This window comes from Scleropages formosus, chromosome 11 (genome assembly GCF_900964775.1).
Source record: "Scleropages formosus chromosome 11, fSclFor1.1, whole genome shotgun sequence".
NCBI classification, from domain to species: domain Eukaryota; kingdom Metazoa; phylum Chordata; class Actinopteri; order Osteoglossiformes; family Osteoglossidae; genus Scleropages; species Scleropages formosus.
In genome coordinates this window covers 13,604,167-13,621,931 of record NC_041816.1, presented here as the reverse complement: position 1 = coordinate 13,621,931, position 17,765 = coordinate 13,604,167, and the positions used below count along the sequence as shown (strand labels likewise).

At 38.9% G+C, this 17,765-nt stretch overlaps 1 protein-coding gene across 1 annotated transcript in view; it reads right to left on the bottom strand.

The window, feature by feature from the left end:
* The window catches only part of ntrk3b (neurotrophic tyrosine kinase, receptor, type 3b), a 124,456-nt gene that overhangs the window by 53,045 nt on the left and 53,646 nt on the right, over positions 1–17,765 (bottom strand). The window contains exons 5-11 of the mRNA XM_018763149.2: positions 11,999–12,153; positions 11,767–11,909; positions 11,510–11,651; positions 8,855–9,160; positions 8,490–8,501; positions 7,397–7,449; positions 6,094–6,196 (exon numbers count right to left, since the gene is read on the bottom strand). Of these exons, the coding sequence (XP_018618665.1) occupies positions 6,094–6,196; positions 7,397–7,449; positions 8,490–8,501; positions 8,855–9,160; positions 11,510–11,651; positions 11,767–11,909; positions 11,999–12,153 (914 nt within the window). The remainder of the gene's footprint in view (positions 1–6,093; positions 6,197–7,396; positions 7,450–8,489; positions 8,502–8,854; positions 9,161–11,509; positions 11,652–11,766; positions 11,910–11,998; positions 12,154–17,765) is intronic.

The window sequence follows — 17,765 nt, the reverse complement described above, 5'->3', positions numbered from 1 at the left end:
GGTCGGGTTAAAATATTAGCAGGTCTATCAGAAATTACTTTGACAGGGCGTAAGCACACGGCTGACATTCGGGCTGATGGTACATTTTGAAACTATAACTGACTTAAAACATTCCAGAACTTTGGACACAGTGTATTTTGTCTTTTAAAGAAAATGCTCTAACCTATATGTATTTTAATTCCTTATCTTTCTCTTCTAATTCATGATTCTTAAGATAATTAATGCTAAATTAAATTATACCCGATTACTTAATATTTTTAAGTTAAAAGGCAAGGGATGCAAAATGTTAGGAACACAAACTTGCAAACTGAAGGCTGCTAACTCAGGCCCTCTCTCTTCAATCAAAGCACTCCAGATATATAAATGATATTAAAAAGTCTATGTGGATATAAGCAAGAAATTAATGATAATACCCAGTCTTCAAACGCCATAAGGAGTACATTATGATAAAAGATTAAGGATAAAACATTACGTTTCCTGTGATTATATATCATTGTTTTCTAAAACTTAAGACAAAAAATGTACATTGTATATGTCATAAGACAGGAAGTTGATTATTCCAGCTCATCTTGCAGGTCCAAATTGAATAATAAATTCTTATTTTTTATTTTTCTACATCTTTAAAAGCCCCATTTTTTGTTTCCCCGTACATTGTTTCGTAATTAAATCTGTTACAGTAATTACTGCAGAAATATAGGTTCTGTACAACCCTGACATTGCACAGAGTATCCAAGCCATTGCAATGACATTTATTATTAGCCTTTGGGACAACATAGATTTAAAGACTAATTATATATCATCCGTAATTATAATTTTAAACCCCATTAATTTTGTTGAATGTGAGGCTTACACTGATGAATGCAGAGTCACCTGGAATGATTCTGAGCTGTCTTTTGCAAATGTTTCTTCAAGCAAGATTTAAAAACCTAAGCATTTCTAATAACGTCTCAGTGGGAAACAAATTCTCTTTTTCTGCAAAACAAAAATACGATGCATGTGTAATGCAAAAACAATTTAATTAGAACATTCTTAAACATGAAACTTACTTTAAAATAAATAAATAAAAAAATGAAGATATTACAGTATTTTCAAAATTTTCAGAGCTCTCACTAGCAAATAAACGAATACACAGTGTACTGCTTTTTCTTAAAAAGATCTAAAACATAAATATTCTGAGTTATGTGATACTGCAAATTTGTCAGTTGTCTTTCAACTGGTGGTGAAAACTACAGCTTCTGGAGGAAACACATGCAAACACAGGGAGAATACGCAAACTCCACTCCGACTGAACAGGGACTGAACCTACGCCCAATCAAATAGCCCAGATGCTGTGAGGCACCACAGCTACCCACTGTACCACCATGGTGCCCAAGAAAAAATGAATAATTTATAATTGTTTGTAATGATTTCAGGGGAGTGCGGTGGTGCAGTGGGTTGGACCGGGTCCTGCTCTCTAGTGGATCTGGGGTTCGAATCCCGCTTGGGGTGCCTTGCGACGGACCGGCGTCCCGTCCTGGGTGTGTCCCCTCCCCCTCCAGCCTTACGCCCTGTGTTGCCGGGTTAGGCTCCAGTTCCCTGCGACCCCGTATGAGACAAGCGGTTCAGTGTGTGTAACAATGTTATCTTTTAACATCTTCATTTAGTCATTCACTCATTATACCTGCTTGTCCAGTGCAAAGCCGTAGAGGTCCACAGGGTACACCCTGGACAGAGACACTGTGATAATTTGGTTCACAGATTTCCATGACTCTATGCCATTAGAAGCAATGTCTGGCAGTATTAACAAATGTTTGTTCCGCACTCTTGTTGTAGTACCCTTGAGCAAACTGCTTACCATGAATTGCTCCAGTAAATGTTGCCCTCCTATATAAATGTATGAATCATTATAAGTAGTTTAACATTGTAAGTCACTTTAGAGAGGAGCATCAGAAAATAAGAACAGCAGTACAGGCATCCCTTGATTTCTTAAATTAATCCGTTCCTGAAAACGGTGCAGATACCGAAATTTAAGCAATTGAAAGACCTTTGCATGTCATTTCATTTGTTATTTAGCACGTTTTTCTCCAAACTGACATACACCTCAGAAAACAACACAACAGTGTATTAAAGCTGTTACCTTTGCCGTCCTGCTTTCAGACCAAGCTTGGAAAACCCGAAATATTTGTGATACTAGATGTGATATTATAATTACTTTAATGGGTGGTTGTAATTGAAGAGACCGCAAATGCGTTAGCAAGTCGGAAATATATGCAGAAGTTACATTGGGTATGGAAGAAGTGTTCATTTGCTTTGCAGAGTGACAGACATAGTACTCGGTGAACAGATTGGAAGTAAAATGATGGTATAACGGCATAAATTCTGTTGCACTAAATAATAACCCTGTTTTATGAAAAAATTATGTTGCTTTAAGCTATTGCAATAGGTGTTGGGTGTCTGGGATTCAATAATATGGCGGCAGAGTGATACACTTTAATAAGCTTTGTACAGAGCACTCCCTCTGCCCAGGTGAAGTGCTCTGCTTTTGCAAATTCAATATTCTAACAAATACGTAAATATTAACATATTTCTTCACTAAAATTATTATAATCATCAATAAACCACACACAAAATACACTAAATAAAAAAAATATATCATTAGGTAGCGGAACGTCAAACTTGTGTCGGAATAAAATGAAAATGAACCGGATGCAGTTTGACATGCTGGAAGACAGTCTCTTCTGAATTTAGCAGTCTTACCCAGAAAAGGCCATGATTTTATCAGACAGCAAAGAACATTCTGCTTTCAAACCACAACACAAGGAGAATAAAATCGTTTAACAAAGTGAAAATCCAATGTGCCTCCTGTGAGGTAATGGCTTCTTCAGACTTCCACCCAAAGTCAGTACAAAAACAACATAATTGTGCCTGTTGCATGGCTTCTGGCCTTGTGTTCCTATAACTGGGGCAAAACCTAATTCACTCCCTCAATCTCAATCCTCTGTCAGTCTTTTCAGCAGTTACTGACCTTGGTATCCTACCACATAAAGACTCTGCTAAGTGATTCCACACTAGATAATCACAAAGTTTAAGAAATCATTTTCCTTGTTGTTTTTCATAGCACTACATAGAAAAGAATAATGAAACGTAACCCTTCCAAGGTTGCACATTTGAATTGAATGAATGTAGATCATTGAAAATAATGACAATGTTCATACTACAACACCTATTATTATTTTGTTTTGAGCTGACACCTTTGTCTAGATACACTACACTAAGCTATTTGTAATTACTGACCCATTAACAAAATACAGCAACTTAAGACACAAACTTACTGTAGGAAGAATTCAGAATCACACATTTACATAAAACATGTTTTTGGACCGTTTAAGGTGACATATTTCAACACATGAAGAACATCTAAACTCCACACAGAGCAAACTGGATTCAAAATCAGGTCCAAACCCACAAAGAGAGAGGGATGGAAGGCACCAGTGCCGTTCGCTGCGTCACAATATCAATTTAAACAACAATAGTATCCACTCTAATTTCTTAACAATACATATCATTGAAAGGTTTTAAAGCACTGAAAACGGACCTGGATTTCACAACAGCATTGTTCAGTTGCTGAAACTGTCCCCATAGCTTGCAGTGAATTTTGCATTCGGTCATGTAGCAAGTGAAATGCTTCTCTCTATTTATGAAACTGAATTGGCAATTCATATGCAATTGTCATACCAGCTAGGCTTTTTATTTCATCTGGGGATGAAGTAATTTTCCTGTAATATTTAAAAAAGCAATAATTGTGTCCTGTCGAATTTAACTCTGAGAGAATGCAGCAATGTCTAAAACAAACCACAGCTGTATACACATTTGCTTGCAAAGCATGACAAAGTATAACTTTTTTGTCTCATTTGTATAACTGGGTTATCTTTATATAGTTTTAGGACTTGTGTGAAAATGTGACCACATTTAGGGTCAAACTGATGCACAAATAGAAAAAATTCGAAAGGGTTCACAAACGTTCAAGCAGCACTGTATGCTGGGTTAATTTATTTCATTTACACTCAGATTTGTAGGAACAACACCATTCATTAGACTGGACTCTAACCAGGCAAATAAAATAAACGCCAAGAATCTCAGGGATTTTGGCAAAAAAAATTATGACAGAAGGGACACTGATTAAAAAATTATTCAAGGATTTCAAAATGTTTAATGTCATAACTGATTTTTTTCTCCTGAAGTCAAACTTCATATAATCCCTTAATCATGCAGACTTTTTTACTCAATAAGAAAATGTCTCATATCTGTTAGAGATCCCTGTATGCTGCTTCTCACCGACTGTCACATGCCAATCATCGTGGTTTCCATGACAACAGCCATAGCTGATCAGGGAGTGGAGGACAGAGATGCATCTGTTGCTGTTTTCGAAGCTTCGCACATTCCCAGCCCTGCTTGGTGACACATTTCTTCGTGCAGCGGATGTGCACGGAATCCAGATTGGAAACTTAATTAAAAAGTAAATAACAGAACACCGAACCCTCTATTCCCTTTGCTCCCTCATCACCACAGCATCTCATGACATCCATGCTGAAGACCAATCCCTCCATATGACTGAATAGAAAGCAAGGGAACTGCAGAGACGCTGGTACAGCATGCACAAATAGCTGAAGAGTAACCTAGTCAACACATGACGCCGAGACTAAAACATGAAACTCTCTCCACCCACTTCCATTTTTTAATTCCACTTGTACTTATGTCAGCTTAATCTCCTTTCAATAAACTTCACAGTAGAACGGAGAGTTCCGGTCTCTCTCATAGCACAAGGGAGATTTTCTTCACAGATGGAAAGGAGAGAGGATGAGAGTGGCCCCAAGAGGACTGGTGGGGAAACAGAGCAAGTCGATGAAGCTGACAGAGACTCACTTCAAACAGCAGACAGCCGGCACCATGTGCTCTCATTTAGAAGACAACAGGCAATGCAAGCTTCCTCTGGGTGTTCAGCTGTTGTTAGCATCAGGAAGACACAGCTATTAGTATCCCACTGATGTTTAAAGTGCATCAGGTTCCACGGGATCCACCACCAAGTCTATGGACTCAGTGAAACATTAAATACAGTAAAATGTCCCGTTTAAGCATGGCTGCATCAGAACATAAAGGTACTTCCACAGGACTGGATACAGTCTATTCGTTTACATCCAAACATGGGAGGAGTAATGCACAGAAACCTGCAGAACTGCAAACATTTAGGCAAATTTAATCTAGGTATATTAAGGCAAATGTATTCTTTCCAGCCAACGTAATAAAAAGATTAGAGACACTCAAGTCAGTTAGGCTTTGTTGAAAGTCATCATCTTGTCCATTTGCTGCAATCTATAGACAAAGCCTGAAGCAAAATGCCAACAGGAGCGTTGAAGTCATGAGGTTTCAATAGAATCGATAGTGGTGATTAAAAACCAGGTAAGTACTTTGCTGAGACAGTCCTGCCAACCACTTATCTCATAGTCAAGGCCCCCAGCTGGAGCCTCCAGCTATCACAGTACTTTCAAAAATCCAAAGAAGAAAATGCACCAAAACTGAAAGCATCAGCCACTAGAGCGTACAGAGGAACAGCAGCTCTTGGGCAGAGGCCCAAAATAAAAGCTTAAGCTCCACCAAGCCATATTAATCCCTTTTTTGAATTTCACAGCATGATTGACAATGTAGCAACCCATACTCTCAGTATTCCATCTGCAATAACAAAATATGCAGTACAGTCCAAGAAAATACAATTATTATGACCACCCCTTGTATTTGCAGGAAAACTGACATGAACAAGCAGTGAAGCCATATATCCAGGGCAAACACAACTTAGTACACAAATTGTTAAATCATTGTGTGTATTAGGCTTATAATTATGTATATATTGCAATTATGAGAATGAAATTCTAAAAACACAGTAAATTATAGCAAAGCACTTGCTCATAGCGTTCATACACTGATGAGCAGGATATCTGATTAGAATACAGTGTGAGTAATTTTTTTATAGGAATATTTTTCAGAATATTAATAATTATGTTATTAGCACATGCAGCACTGTAATGGAAAACAGACTGATGAAGTAGAAATTTGACCTACCCTTCATTCCAAACTTGGAGCGCCTGCCATACTTGTTAATCAGAATAAATAGAACGACAAGGAGAACGCAGGCAAACCCAGCCAGCCCAACTGCAATGGTCACCTAAACAATGAGAGAGGAAAGTATTTTGAATGGAGTCCATCCATCCATCCATCCATCCATGCAGCATCCATACATCCATCCACCATCATTAATAACTTGTCTAGTGCAGGGCCATGGTGGTCCTGAGCCTATACTGCAAGCACAGAACAAGAGGCAGGGTATACACTGGGTTCATGTCTACAGTAATTGGGAATACACTACTCAAGGTTGTAACACCTTAAGAATTGAAAGTAAATCAAGCACAGTAAATAGTATATAACCAGTTTAACACCAATGCCAATGTGGATACAATATGCCAGATCTTTGTGGATACAAAAATCACAACTTTATAAGACTAATGACAGAAATGTTAATAAAATTTCTGAAAATCAAAACTGAAAGGTATGATACCTCAAGTTAGAGCATAAACTGTGGGAACATGTTTCATAGGAAAGTATCTCAGTAGTTCAAGTCCTAGAAATTAACTACTATTTCAGCTTCTGGCCTTACAATGGACACCCAGAAGATGAGACAAACGGGATTTTATAGTAATCTAAGCAAAGCACAGCAAGTTCAAAAGAGATGTATCAAAAATATATTCTTGGCAGTGCTTTCATGAAGCTCTGGATAAAACCTCAATATACTTTCTAAATGTTTAGAGAACCCTTTAAGTAAATCTTATAGAGCCATAATGGACAACGAAAGGCATTGTGGGTTTTGAGTTGAAAGGCAGTTCAAATCAGGCTTTCATTTTTGCAGATGATGATTGACTGTGATCCTCCAGTCTCCCAATTCTCACAAACCTGTCTCAGTTTCTGTACCCCCGCCCGCTCATAAATGTTCCATTTACCATCAGGAAAACAAAGCCCAGAAGACAATTAATTTTAGCAGGAACCTTCACATAATTAAGACTGCAGAACAATCGCAAATGTGCTTTTTCCATGTCAAAGCTTGCTGCTCCTTTAAACCCTTAAAATGAGGGCAAAATAATCTTCATCTAGTCAATTATGGCACAAAGCTGAGGAAAAATGACATTTTAAGGAGCAGTCAGACACAGTGGCCGTGGGGGAGAAGGCTGATAGGAGGTACAAGGAGAGGCTGTGAAAATGGAATAAAAATATCTCGGTGAAAAACCTTTTTTCTCCAGGAATAAGCCATTTACAAATGCACATTTCAATATGTGTAAAAGGCCATTAAGTTCCAATTAATTTGCACACTTACCCCAAATGTGTCCTCGGGCCTTGGTGTACCACTTGGTGTTGGTGCTGCGGTCTCTATAAAGAAGAAATAAGGTTACGATGTAAGAAACAGTTGAGAGAAAATATTAGAAAATTTTGGAAAAAAAAAACAGAGAAAAGAACTGCAGTTCCACATGATGCCATGTAACTGAACGGTGCTGCTGCTGAAAGCACAATAGACATGGACTGCCTCCTTCACAGGAAGCTGGAGAGGAGGGCACAGTGCTACAGTATAGGGTTGGCACTTCAGATCAGGGAGCAATTGCAGACCAATTAATAGGCCCATGGTAGATGAACTGCCATAGGCACCACTAGAGAGCGGCGCAAATGTTCTGTGTGCTGCCCACGCTCCCGTCAGCTCAATAATAATTAGAATCACTGCAACACTTCCACTGAGTGTTCAATTCCCTCCTCGAGGACCTGTTGTGACAGTTGCAGTCGTCTTTCAGTGCTAAGACTCCATGGCAAACATTCAACCTTTTTTTTTATCCCAGTCTCTTCGGGCACTGTGGCCTAGGGGGCGAGGTGGGCTCCTGGAGAAGAAATCTTGCAGCATCCTGTGCTGATTCCACAATCTTGGCTATAGGATAGCAGAGATGTATGCAGAAGTGATCTGGTGCATCCAGAGAGTCCACTCACCCTGCGTGCCCATAGCTCCAGAATGAACTTGATCATCCAACTTCATTTGAGCTCTGACAGTAACAATCTGTCACTCTCTTCTACATTCAGGGTTTATAATGCGTGAAAGACCCTAATGAAGCTCTCAAGATGTAGATCCGAAGGGGCCTATGATGAAGGTCAGACACGGTGCTGCCTCTTCATTTAACTCCAGAATTATTAAAGATTAAACTGCCTCTGTGGCAATGGCCTGTGGTGGGTGAATTATGCCAGGCAAAGAAAGTAGCCTTCAAACAGTTACATTGTTTTATTACCTTAAACACAAATATGATGTGATAGTTAGGCATTCATCAATATCTATTTTTGAAAAAACTAGACAGCAAAGCATAACTGAAATCATGTTAGTGTCTTTTGAGGTTAAGGACATTCTGAGCAGGAGGTGGAAAAGAATTACTTACCATAGTCATAATCTGCAAAAACAAGAAGAAAAAGATCAGAGTATTAGTAGAAGTCATCCCAACCCCATTAGTAGTAGAGAATTTGTAGAACTACACTTTACACAAACTTCAATCTAGAATTGTAAAGACACATATTCGTGTTATGCTCTTATTTCCATTATATCTTCCTTCATAAAATCTAAATATTCAGCAGCACCTGTGCCATGATACCATTATTTAGATGTTAATAAATCAGTAGCCCTGTACAGCTCCCATACTGGTTTTCTTGGCAATGGTCCCTGTACATGTCATGTACACACAGAACCTCCAGAGGACTCAAGTGAATTTAGACCTCATCTGAAAGTAAAGTTCATAAAGGTACCAACCGATATCCGGGAAGGGTGGAGCTTCCAGGAAGTGTCCAAACACTGTCTTGGTGGCAGTGCCAAGGAAGTTGCTGGCCTCCAGCGTATAGTTTCCATTGTTGTGGTGCGTGGGGTTCTTGAACATCAAGCAGCCCTCCAGGTAGTCCTGGTAGATCTCCATCTCAGTGCGGATGGACTCTGTGTGTGGGATCTCCCTGTCTCCGTAAAACCACCTGAGGGTGGGATGAGGGTAGCCACGTACTGTAAACTCGATGCAGGTATCATGGCGGCGTTCGGGCTCTTCCAGAGTTAGAATGACTGGAGGAACTGTAGAAAGACACAGATCAGCATCGAGTGTTCACATGTTAATTGTGGTCACACAAATTCATATCGATTCATTACTATGTTCAATAAAAAGTCATATTTCACTTAGCATGGTGCTGGCATATCGGCACTAAAGTTGTAGTTAAAGCTTTACTTTGAGCACTAGTGTAAGGCAATTTTCTATCGTCCTCCAAGAACTTATACAACGGAAATAATGTGAGATCAGATTCTTCAATGAATGCATACTTTATTTCTCACAAAACTCATTTGCGAAGTACACGACAAGGTGCGTTGTCTGCAATGTCATATGGAGGAAAGTGCTGGATCACAGCGCTTTTGTTCCAAAAACCTTTCACATCTGCTCAGCACCCATACTCATTTGCGTTCTGCAGGGTGCAGAGGAAGCCCTGGTGATAAATCTTCTCTCCCGCAGAGACAGGTTTGCACACAGCAAACTAAACAGGCGACGCGTGTTTGAAACCGGCACACGACTGCGCCTCCTCCTTTGCAGAATCACTGAGCAAAACCTGAACAGACCTAGTGTGCTCTGCAATCCTGCAGAGATAAAGAGTGGAAAGAGAGGGAGAAAGAGAGAGAAGAAGAGGGAGACACAGCGAGGGCACAGAGAGAGGACGGGGAGAAGATAGAAAGGCAATATGGAGACACAGAGAGTGAAGAGGGGAAAGAGCCTGTGTCCTGTTTTCGTTCCCTTTCTGTGTTTCACCTGGATCTGCAGTTCCTACCACACCATACTCGCTCAAGGAGTCACAACATTGTTGAGCAACACTTTTAACTATAAATGTAAACATTCTCATAATAAAAGCAGTTGAATTAGTCTGTAATTGTAATAATTTGACAGCAGCAGTGACCCTGCACTAATTTCACTGCCAATTTCTCTTTCTTCTATCTTCAGTGATGCAGTAAAATATCTTATTAGCAACATTTTCCCAGTGTCTCACTTTTGTAAAATACAGGTATTTTGTGTGCAGCAATATCAGTTATATCCTCTATATTTGCAATAGAATGATTGGTGATTTAGTATTTATAAATATCTGAGAAATCACACAGCAAAAAAGTTGTTACTAAGCACAGAGCAATCACACACGCGTTGTCTCAAGCCGCTTGCCCCAAGCAGGGTCGCAGCAAGCCGGAGCCTAACCCAGCAACAGAGGGGGTAAGGCCGGAGGGGGAGGTGACACACCCCAGATGGGACACCACTCCATCACAGAGCACCCCAAGCAGGACTTGAACCCCAGACCCACCTGAGAGCATGCGCAGGCCAAACCCACTGCACCACCACATCCCCTTATGGTGAGAAATTAATATTTTAAAAAGTAATATTAACAATAAGCAAGTGTTCCTGCATTGCACAATAATACCATGAAACTCATCTGCAGACACCTGGCTGATTTTGGCATGTTTTATTTTCTTTTTCTGTGTTGAAGTGTCGTCAGGCACACAGAACAAACAAACTCCAATAAAATAATTAAACTGGGGTCAAAGACAGGCAGTACACAAGGCTGAACCAACATATGGTCTACAGAAATCATTCAGAGCAACACAAGGTCTACAGTAAAATAAGTGCCTAACAGCATGCATGTAATCACATGCTCATTTTACTGTCAGTTAGTCTAACTAATCACTGCAGCTGTTAGTGCTCTTTTATGGCAGTTCCATAGAATCCAGGCTGCTGCTAGAATAAGTTTCAATTACAGGGAGGTTTAAAGATCTGGAGGATGTCGGGAAAAGTAAACAGGGACCTTGCAGGACCAGTGGGCTGGATAACTAGGATCTCCAAGAAGTCTTCGGCGCGCTTGGGCCACAGCCATGCATCTTGCAAAGGCAAGCGCATTACGTCAAACACAGTAAACAAATCTCATAAAGAGTTCTCTGTCACTGAGTGACACCGCCTTTTTAAGAAGGAAAAAGGCTCATCCCAGCATATATAAATTCATGATTATCAGAAAAGAAATATTGTTCTCACAGTCTACGCATTTATGTCTGAGTCCAAGTTCATGCAACATTGCAAAGGAAACTTATCTTTAACATGGAATTTTTTGGATTTTTTGGGAAAAGAAAGATGTGTTTTATGTTTTTATCAGGTTTCCAAAATACTGACTTCATTTACAATTCGTTTGTGTAATTTTTCATATTACATGCAATGTTTTCCATTACGCATATAAGCATATATGTTTTAACACTTGTTTTTGACCCACATACCATCTCACAAAGTTGTTTCACCAGTATCAAGTTTCTTCAAAGTATGTACAACTATTTTAACTATTTTATGTATTTTTTGTGTTTTGCATAGACAGCATAAATTCTGACCGAACAAAGGGAAGAAAGACCTACACTGCACGATTAGCTGGATAGAGGCGTTGGTCATCCCAACCATGTTCTCTGCTATACATGTCAGTATGAAGCCGTTGTCATCCCGACTTGTGTTGACCAGGGTCAGGTTGATGGAGTGGACGTTGGGCCAGTACACATTAGACTGTGGGGAGGAAAAGAAACACAAATAAACTAAGAATCAGGCTTGGTAAAAGAGAGCTGAAAGCATAACGGAGAGACAAATAATCGCTCTAACAACATTAGAATGTGACTCTCACTTGATGGGTGTTGATGGAGTGAAGGCTATTAACGGTCCAGTCCACCTCAGGGAGGGGCGCTCCTGAGCCATTACAGGTGACAGTGACATTGTCTCCCTCGATCACCATCAGGTTGCTGTGTGTCACACTGATTTCTGGCAAGTCTGGGTAGGGGAGGGTGAGCAGGACAACTGAGTCAAGTAGAAGGTTTGATTCTCACACAACATAGAAAGAGCAGAAGGAGCAGACCTACCGCAGTGGGATATGTTCATGCTTTTCAGGGGGATTTTCGACATGCCATTGTTGCAGAAGAGGTGCTGGGTGTGAAGGGTGGCCTCCCCTCTGTGCTGCCACAGCTGAATCCAGCGAATACCACAACCACACTCAAATACCACTCCTTCCAGCCTCCTGGGAAATGCAATTGAGAAAAATATATCATGACAAAAATAATAAGCGAATATATTATCACAAAAACAATGCAACTGTTTTGGTCTGGATAGACATAGCTGGAAGACATTCAGACAAGAATCAGGCATTAGTATTCAAAATAACCACTTGGTAGAGAAGATGGACCTTAACCACTCATTTCGCAAACAGGACTGTGCTTCCTGGAAAGCCTTTGGATTACCCTTAGCTTCTGCAGTTCCAGCACCAGCCCTCATCATTCACCTGGGACACAGCCAACTATCAGTGCCATATAATTTAATAAGAGCTTCTTAGAGATACCGAAGGAGGTAGAACTGTCTGCAAGTATCCCTTGGTTTCACTAGGGTTTATTTTATATCACACCACTCATAACATGGAGTAAATCTCTTTTGCTTGATTAATATAAACACACTGGATTTCAAGACTTGTTTGGGAAGCTTATATACAGTCACTAAGATCATGGATCCCAGCGTGAACTTTTTTGCAGAGGGAAACCTTGGTTCTCAGAGTAAAAATGATCTACAGTAGAAGTACGCCTTCAAAAGGTTCCGCTGCCAAGGAAAAAACTATTAATTTTTTATGCACACTGCAGATTTTGGGAATGTTCTCCTTGAATAAGAGATATCACAATACACGCATACATATACACACACACACTCTCTCTGAAACTGCTTGTCCCAAGTGGAGTTGCAGTGAACCAGAGGGAGGAAAGCTGGAGGGGGAGGGGACACACCCAGGAACGGGCACCCATCCATCACAAGGCACCCCAAGCAGGACTCAAACACCAGACCCACCAGAGAGCACACGCAGGTCAAACCCGCTGTACCACCACACCCTCTGTCTGAATACAATCAAATATGTAAAATATTACAGGGATTTCAGCGAGCTGAGATCTGACTGACTGAGAGGTTCTTATATGACAACATTGGTAAAGGAAACCCGTGAATTTAGTGTAGTTCTACCTTTAGCTACTTAGTTTCCAGTTCATATAAAAGTCAAAGAAGACCAAATATCAGTTTGCTACACTAAGCAATATAACGCTGTTTAAAACAAATAATGTAATGATAAATAGTTTTTTAGAAAAATAAATAAGCAAGAGGTGTGATATTCTTGCAGCCACTCCATGGCCTGGGAGCAACTTGTATGTATACATTCGCACTGTATATGTATATGTATACGTATTTTATTGATCCAGTCTATGTACTGCAGTATATTAATATACCTGCCTGAAAACATACACACACCCTCAATTCTATGCATGTTTAAGAGAATGTAAACTAACTTTCTTCTTACTGATACTGCTCAGATAGATCTACCCAACTTACAGAAGCTTCTGAATTACAGGGCATGCCACCAAAGAATCATAACAGCCATGATTTAATTTATGTTTTTTTTTTATTTTTAAACAGATTTGTGTTTTCTCCTTAACCAAATCAGCCTTACACAGCACACTTTTCCATGCACTAGTACTGCAGTAGAATAGTTACCTACTTTTCTAATAATAATATGATAAAAACTTACTAACTGCTCTGTATGAAAACTAGACCACACCAACCCTAAACCCTAGAAGGGGTTTCTGAAAATTAATAGGCGGATGAACGGAAGGACTAAATGAAACTTGTATGCTGTAGTTCCAGATAATAAAGTATTCTGTTATGAAGGTTTCTCAGTTAAGAAGTTTTTACACAGAAGAAGTCAAAAAGTCTGCAATAATCTTAACCTTGTGTATGTGCATCATATGTATAACATTTTGGTGAGAGCCACGTTATAATAACTGTGGTCCTCATTTTTTTATGCAATCTTAACCACTGTTCTAATGATCCATTACAGAGACACAGGGCACACCTGCAGATGATGGGTCGCACAACAAGATGCACTATTTTATCTCAGCCACGACCACACAGCGTAGTGCAGGGCGGCATAATCAGTGATCCAGCATGCTTATTTATTCATCCATTTGGCAAAGGAAAGATAACCTTTCTCAATTACAAGATCAGACTCAAGGTACGAACAACACAACATGCATAAATAATAGGTTGTGCCATACACTAAAAATCAACAGAGAGGAACTATTGGAAATGGCTGCTAGGGAGGAGTAAGATGAAGGGTTTTTTTTCTTTGCTGAATTACAAGTGCTTTAACAGCCCTTATCTTCAAGTTGTAAAATATGAGAAATAATTTTGTATTCTGCTCAAGGCCAGAATATCCTGGGTCATTGTTAAGTATGTGCATTTTAAGTCTTTGATGAATCCTGATCAAAGCCTCCGGAAGGGTTCAGTCCCCCATGAAAAATAAATACACACATGCATGCAGAAGCAGACAGACAGCACCTTTTCTTAATGAGTACCATCCCAAAAATGATTTTTTGCGGTTTATCATTCTGATATGAAATATCAAGGTAAGTGCTGAGAACCAAGTCTAAATAATCAAATGGTGTTTTATGAAATGGCATAAAATCTGCTTCATTTATAGACATCATCTATTGTAAATTTTAACAGAACAGAAGAGAATAGACATAAGCACAAATTATACATCACATACTCATATTTTAATTCACAGCAAAATTTTCTCATTGAGAAAATAAACTATGTACAGACCCATAATTTTCATATATGCCACAATGGTTCTGGTTCTTCAGAGTGCACAACCAAGCATTGATTATAGACTGTGAATACCTAACAACGTGTTTATGCTTTTATTATCGTAATTAAAACATCTCATTATCTCTTCCAAAAGGTCAAGGCTGTGTGCAACTGGGAGAAAAGTTTAACACATTTTTCTTTAGCATCTGCTCACTAAGCGGCAACAGTGTCAATTATACTGCCAATAAATAAATGAGCACTGGGCTTTTTTCATATAAATCTCTTGACACACAGGAGAAATGGCACCTGCTGCATTGGCTTTTTATAATGAGTTAACCTACAGGAAGTGAAAGCCCTAAACTGAACTAATGGGGTCTGTCATTAGGGATCATCATTAGCCCCCAGCCAATGTGGTGGGGAGGTTTTAATCTTTCAAGGCAAACGTGGAAATTCATCATGACGGCATTTCAGATGACATGACATAACCTGAGCTGCCCGACCAGTAATGCAGATCTTCACACTGCTGCATTAATAATTAAATCTTTAAAATGTGGTCTGGACAGGAGATATAGGTATTTGCGATAAAGAAAACGCATTTTTTTTTGTTTTGTTTGATTAATATCTGTGCTTCATGTGCATGAATGAACATTTATATGTTCAATTTGTATTAATTATTCATGTTAATATTTTGACATATAGCACTTTTTAGTCCCTTTCTGTGCTGCATCAACATTTCAAACATTGAGAGGTTTGATTGTCCTCCTTTTCAACAGGGCAGTGAATCGAGGATAAATTAATTCATCTATATACTACTTAGAAGAAATTTTCTATAAAAGAAATTTCTAAACTGTTCAGTTAATCCCGGAGATTCAAAGCGCAGAAAAAAAAATACTTTTGCATCAAATCTTAATGTAGCTTTTTTTGTTTGTTTGTTTTCATCATGTACAGTGTCCAGTTTCAGCATTTTTAATAACCTACCCATATCGTTCTCTAAGATCAGTAATTCCCATTAAAGCAAACCTGCAAGTTTTCTTAATTAATGGACAATGCCATCCCATTTGTTGACATTTACAAAAGATTGCATATAACCCTACTGAAGAAACAGAAGTGACCCTTTCGTAGTACATTCAGCTCTGTAACGGCCAGCACGTAAATCTACACAGAAATTTGTTAGTTAAACATTTAAAAAAATGCCCTTGCTTTCATTCTCTTCAAAAACTTCCGAACGGCATGGATAAAAAAATAATAAATAAAACATGGCTTACACATAAAAACCTCCAAGTACAACTAATCCATTTTCAACCGAGCTCCGGGATTAGCATAAGCATTGAAAATTGCAATTGTATGCTTTCCCCTTCTGCATGAGTTAGCATTATGCAACGGGGCCTCGGTGTTTGCCCCCAGACAATAACAGTGAGCACATGATGTGGCCGACTGTGCAGATATAATATGCAATATGGTCAATGCCACTATCTGCACTGTTATGATGCTGCTGGTGTCCACTTGAGTAAGTTCCACCAATATTTGAACTGAGCGACTAACGACTTGAGAGGCTAAGGGGGCTCATGCATAAGCAGCGACCTGAATTTATATTCCCTTTCTTCCTCAGCACGATGTGCAGAGAATACAAAAGTACACTCGTCTGGTTCAGTTGTTTGAACGTAATTGAACAACAAAGGCTATTTCAAACGTACGCTTAAGACGAAGCCAAAGGCATTAAACCCCCTGCGTTTATAACGAAAATGAGAGGCATGGAAATGACTCTGTGTCATTCTGCGGCAAACCCTATTGTCTCTTCGGTGATGTTTCAAATAATTGTTAGAGGGATTAATCTAGCTTTGCCGCATTGTCCACTCTCACATAAAAATTGGATTTTTTTACACTGTACTTGCAGTATTAGTGACTTATACTGCCTAAACAAATTTTCAGTCATGAAAGGGCCCACATGCACTCTTGCTGCATAGAAAAATGCCTCTTGGCGTCCTTCTGTGTTATATGATGAAAAAGCATGATACTAGAAATGCAGGAAATGTGATTGCAAGATGCAATTTCATTTTTTAGAGGTTTGGTTTCTCATAAATATACAGCAAATACTGAGCAAAATCTGGGACGTAATCTAATCATCAGAGAAAATAAATTTTAACAAGCAGTAACTGCTAGCAACAAGCACATAACAAGCAAGTTTCATAGCATGATTTTAAAATTTGAGTGATATTGCATCTTAAAACTATGGACCCTTGAACATATTTCAATTGCACCCTAAATGCCAATGACTGAAAATCACATTAAAAAAAAAATGTTTGTCAGCTAAATCTAAAAAATTTGCTGTAGTATAGTTTTTTTCTTCCTGATTTTGATATTGTCTTGCTATTCTTATTTTTCGATGGGAGTATCAGGTTGCCATTACCACATAATACATGTGATCAACATACTTAATCTGAACCCTGGGTAATTTCAAATTGAATACAAGAATACATACTTCAAATAGCTCAGATTTAAAATTGTAAGTCACTTTGGAGAAAATCATAAGATTTTTCTCATTTTGCAAATGGATGAGCTATGCACCATAACTTGGAGTTATAGCCTTTATTGAAATTGGTCTATGTATGCACAAATTCTTATAAAAAATGTGAAACCTGGTGATAGGTTGTGTGAGATCTGTAGAAACACTAGTCAGCTTTCTGGTCTTGGTCATGTATCAGATGGAAAGAAAGCTATGGACTGAGAAGCCTTGGGTTGTCAGACAAATTCTAAAAGCAGTTTACATTTATTCACTTAGCAGACGCTTTTCTCCAAAGCAATGTACATCTCATAGATAAAACAATGTGTGCATTACATTAGGAGAAAGAGAAATAGCTGCAGATGTGTGATTCTTAAGTACAGTTTGTTTGTTTCCACCATATGAACCAATGTTCATCACAGGAGTAGCTGCATAAAACTCAGAATATCCACGATTCCTGATCACCTTCCTACATTTTTTTTTAGAGATACACAGACATTTACGTATATTAC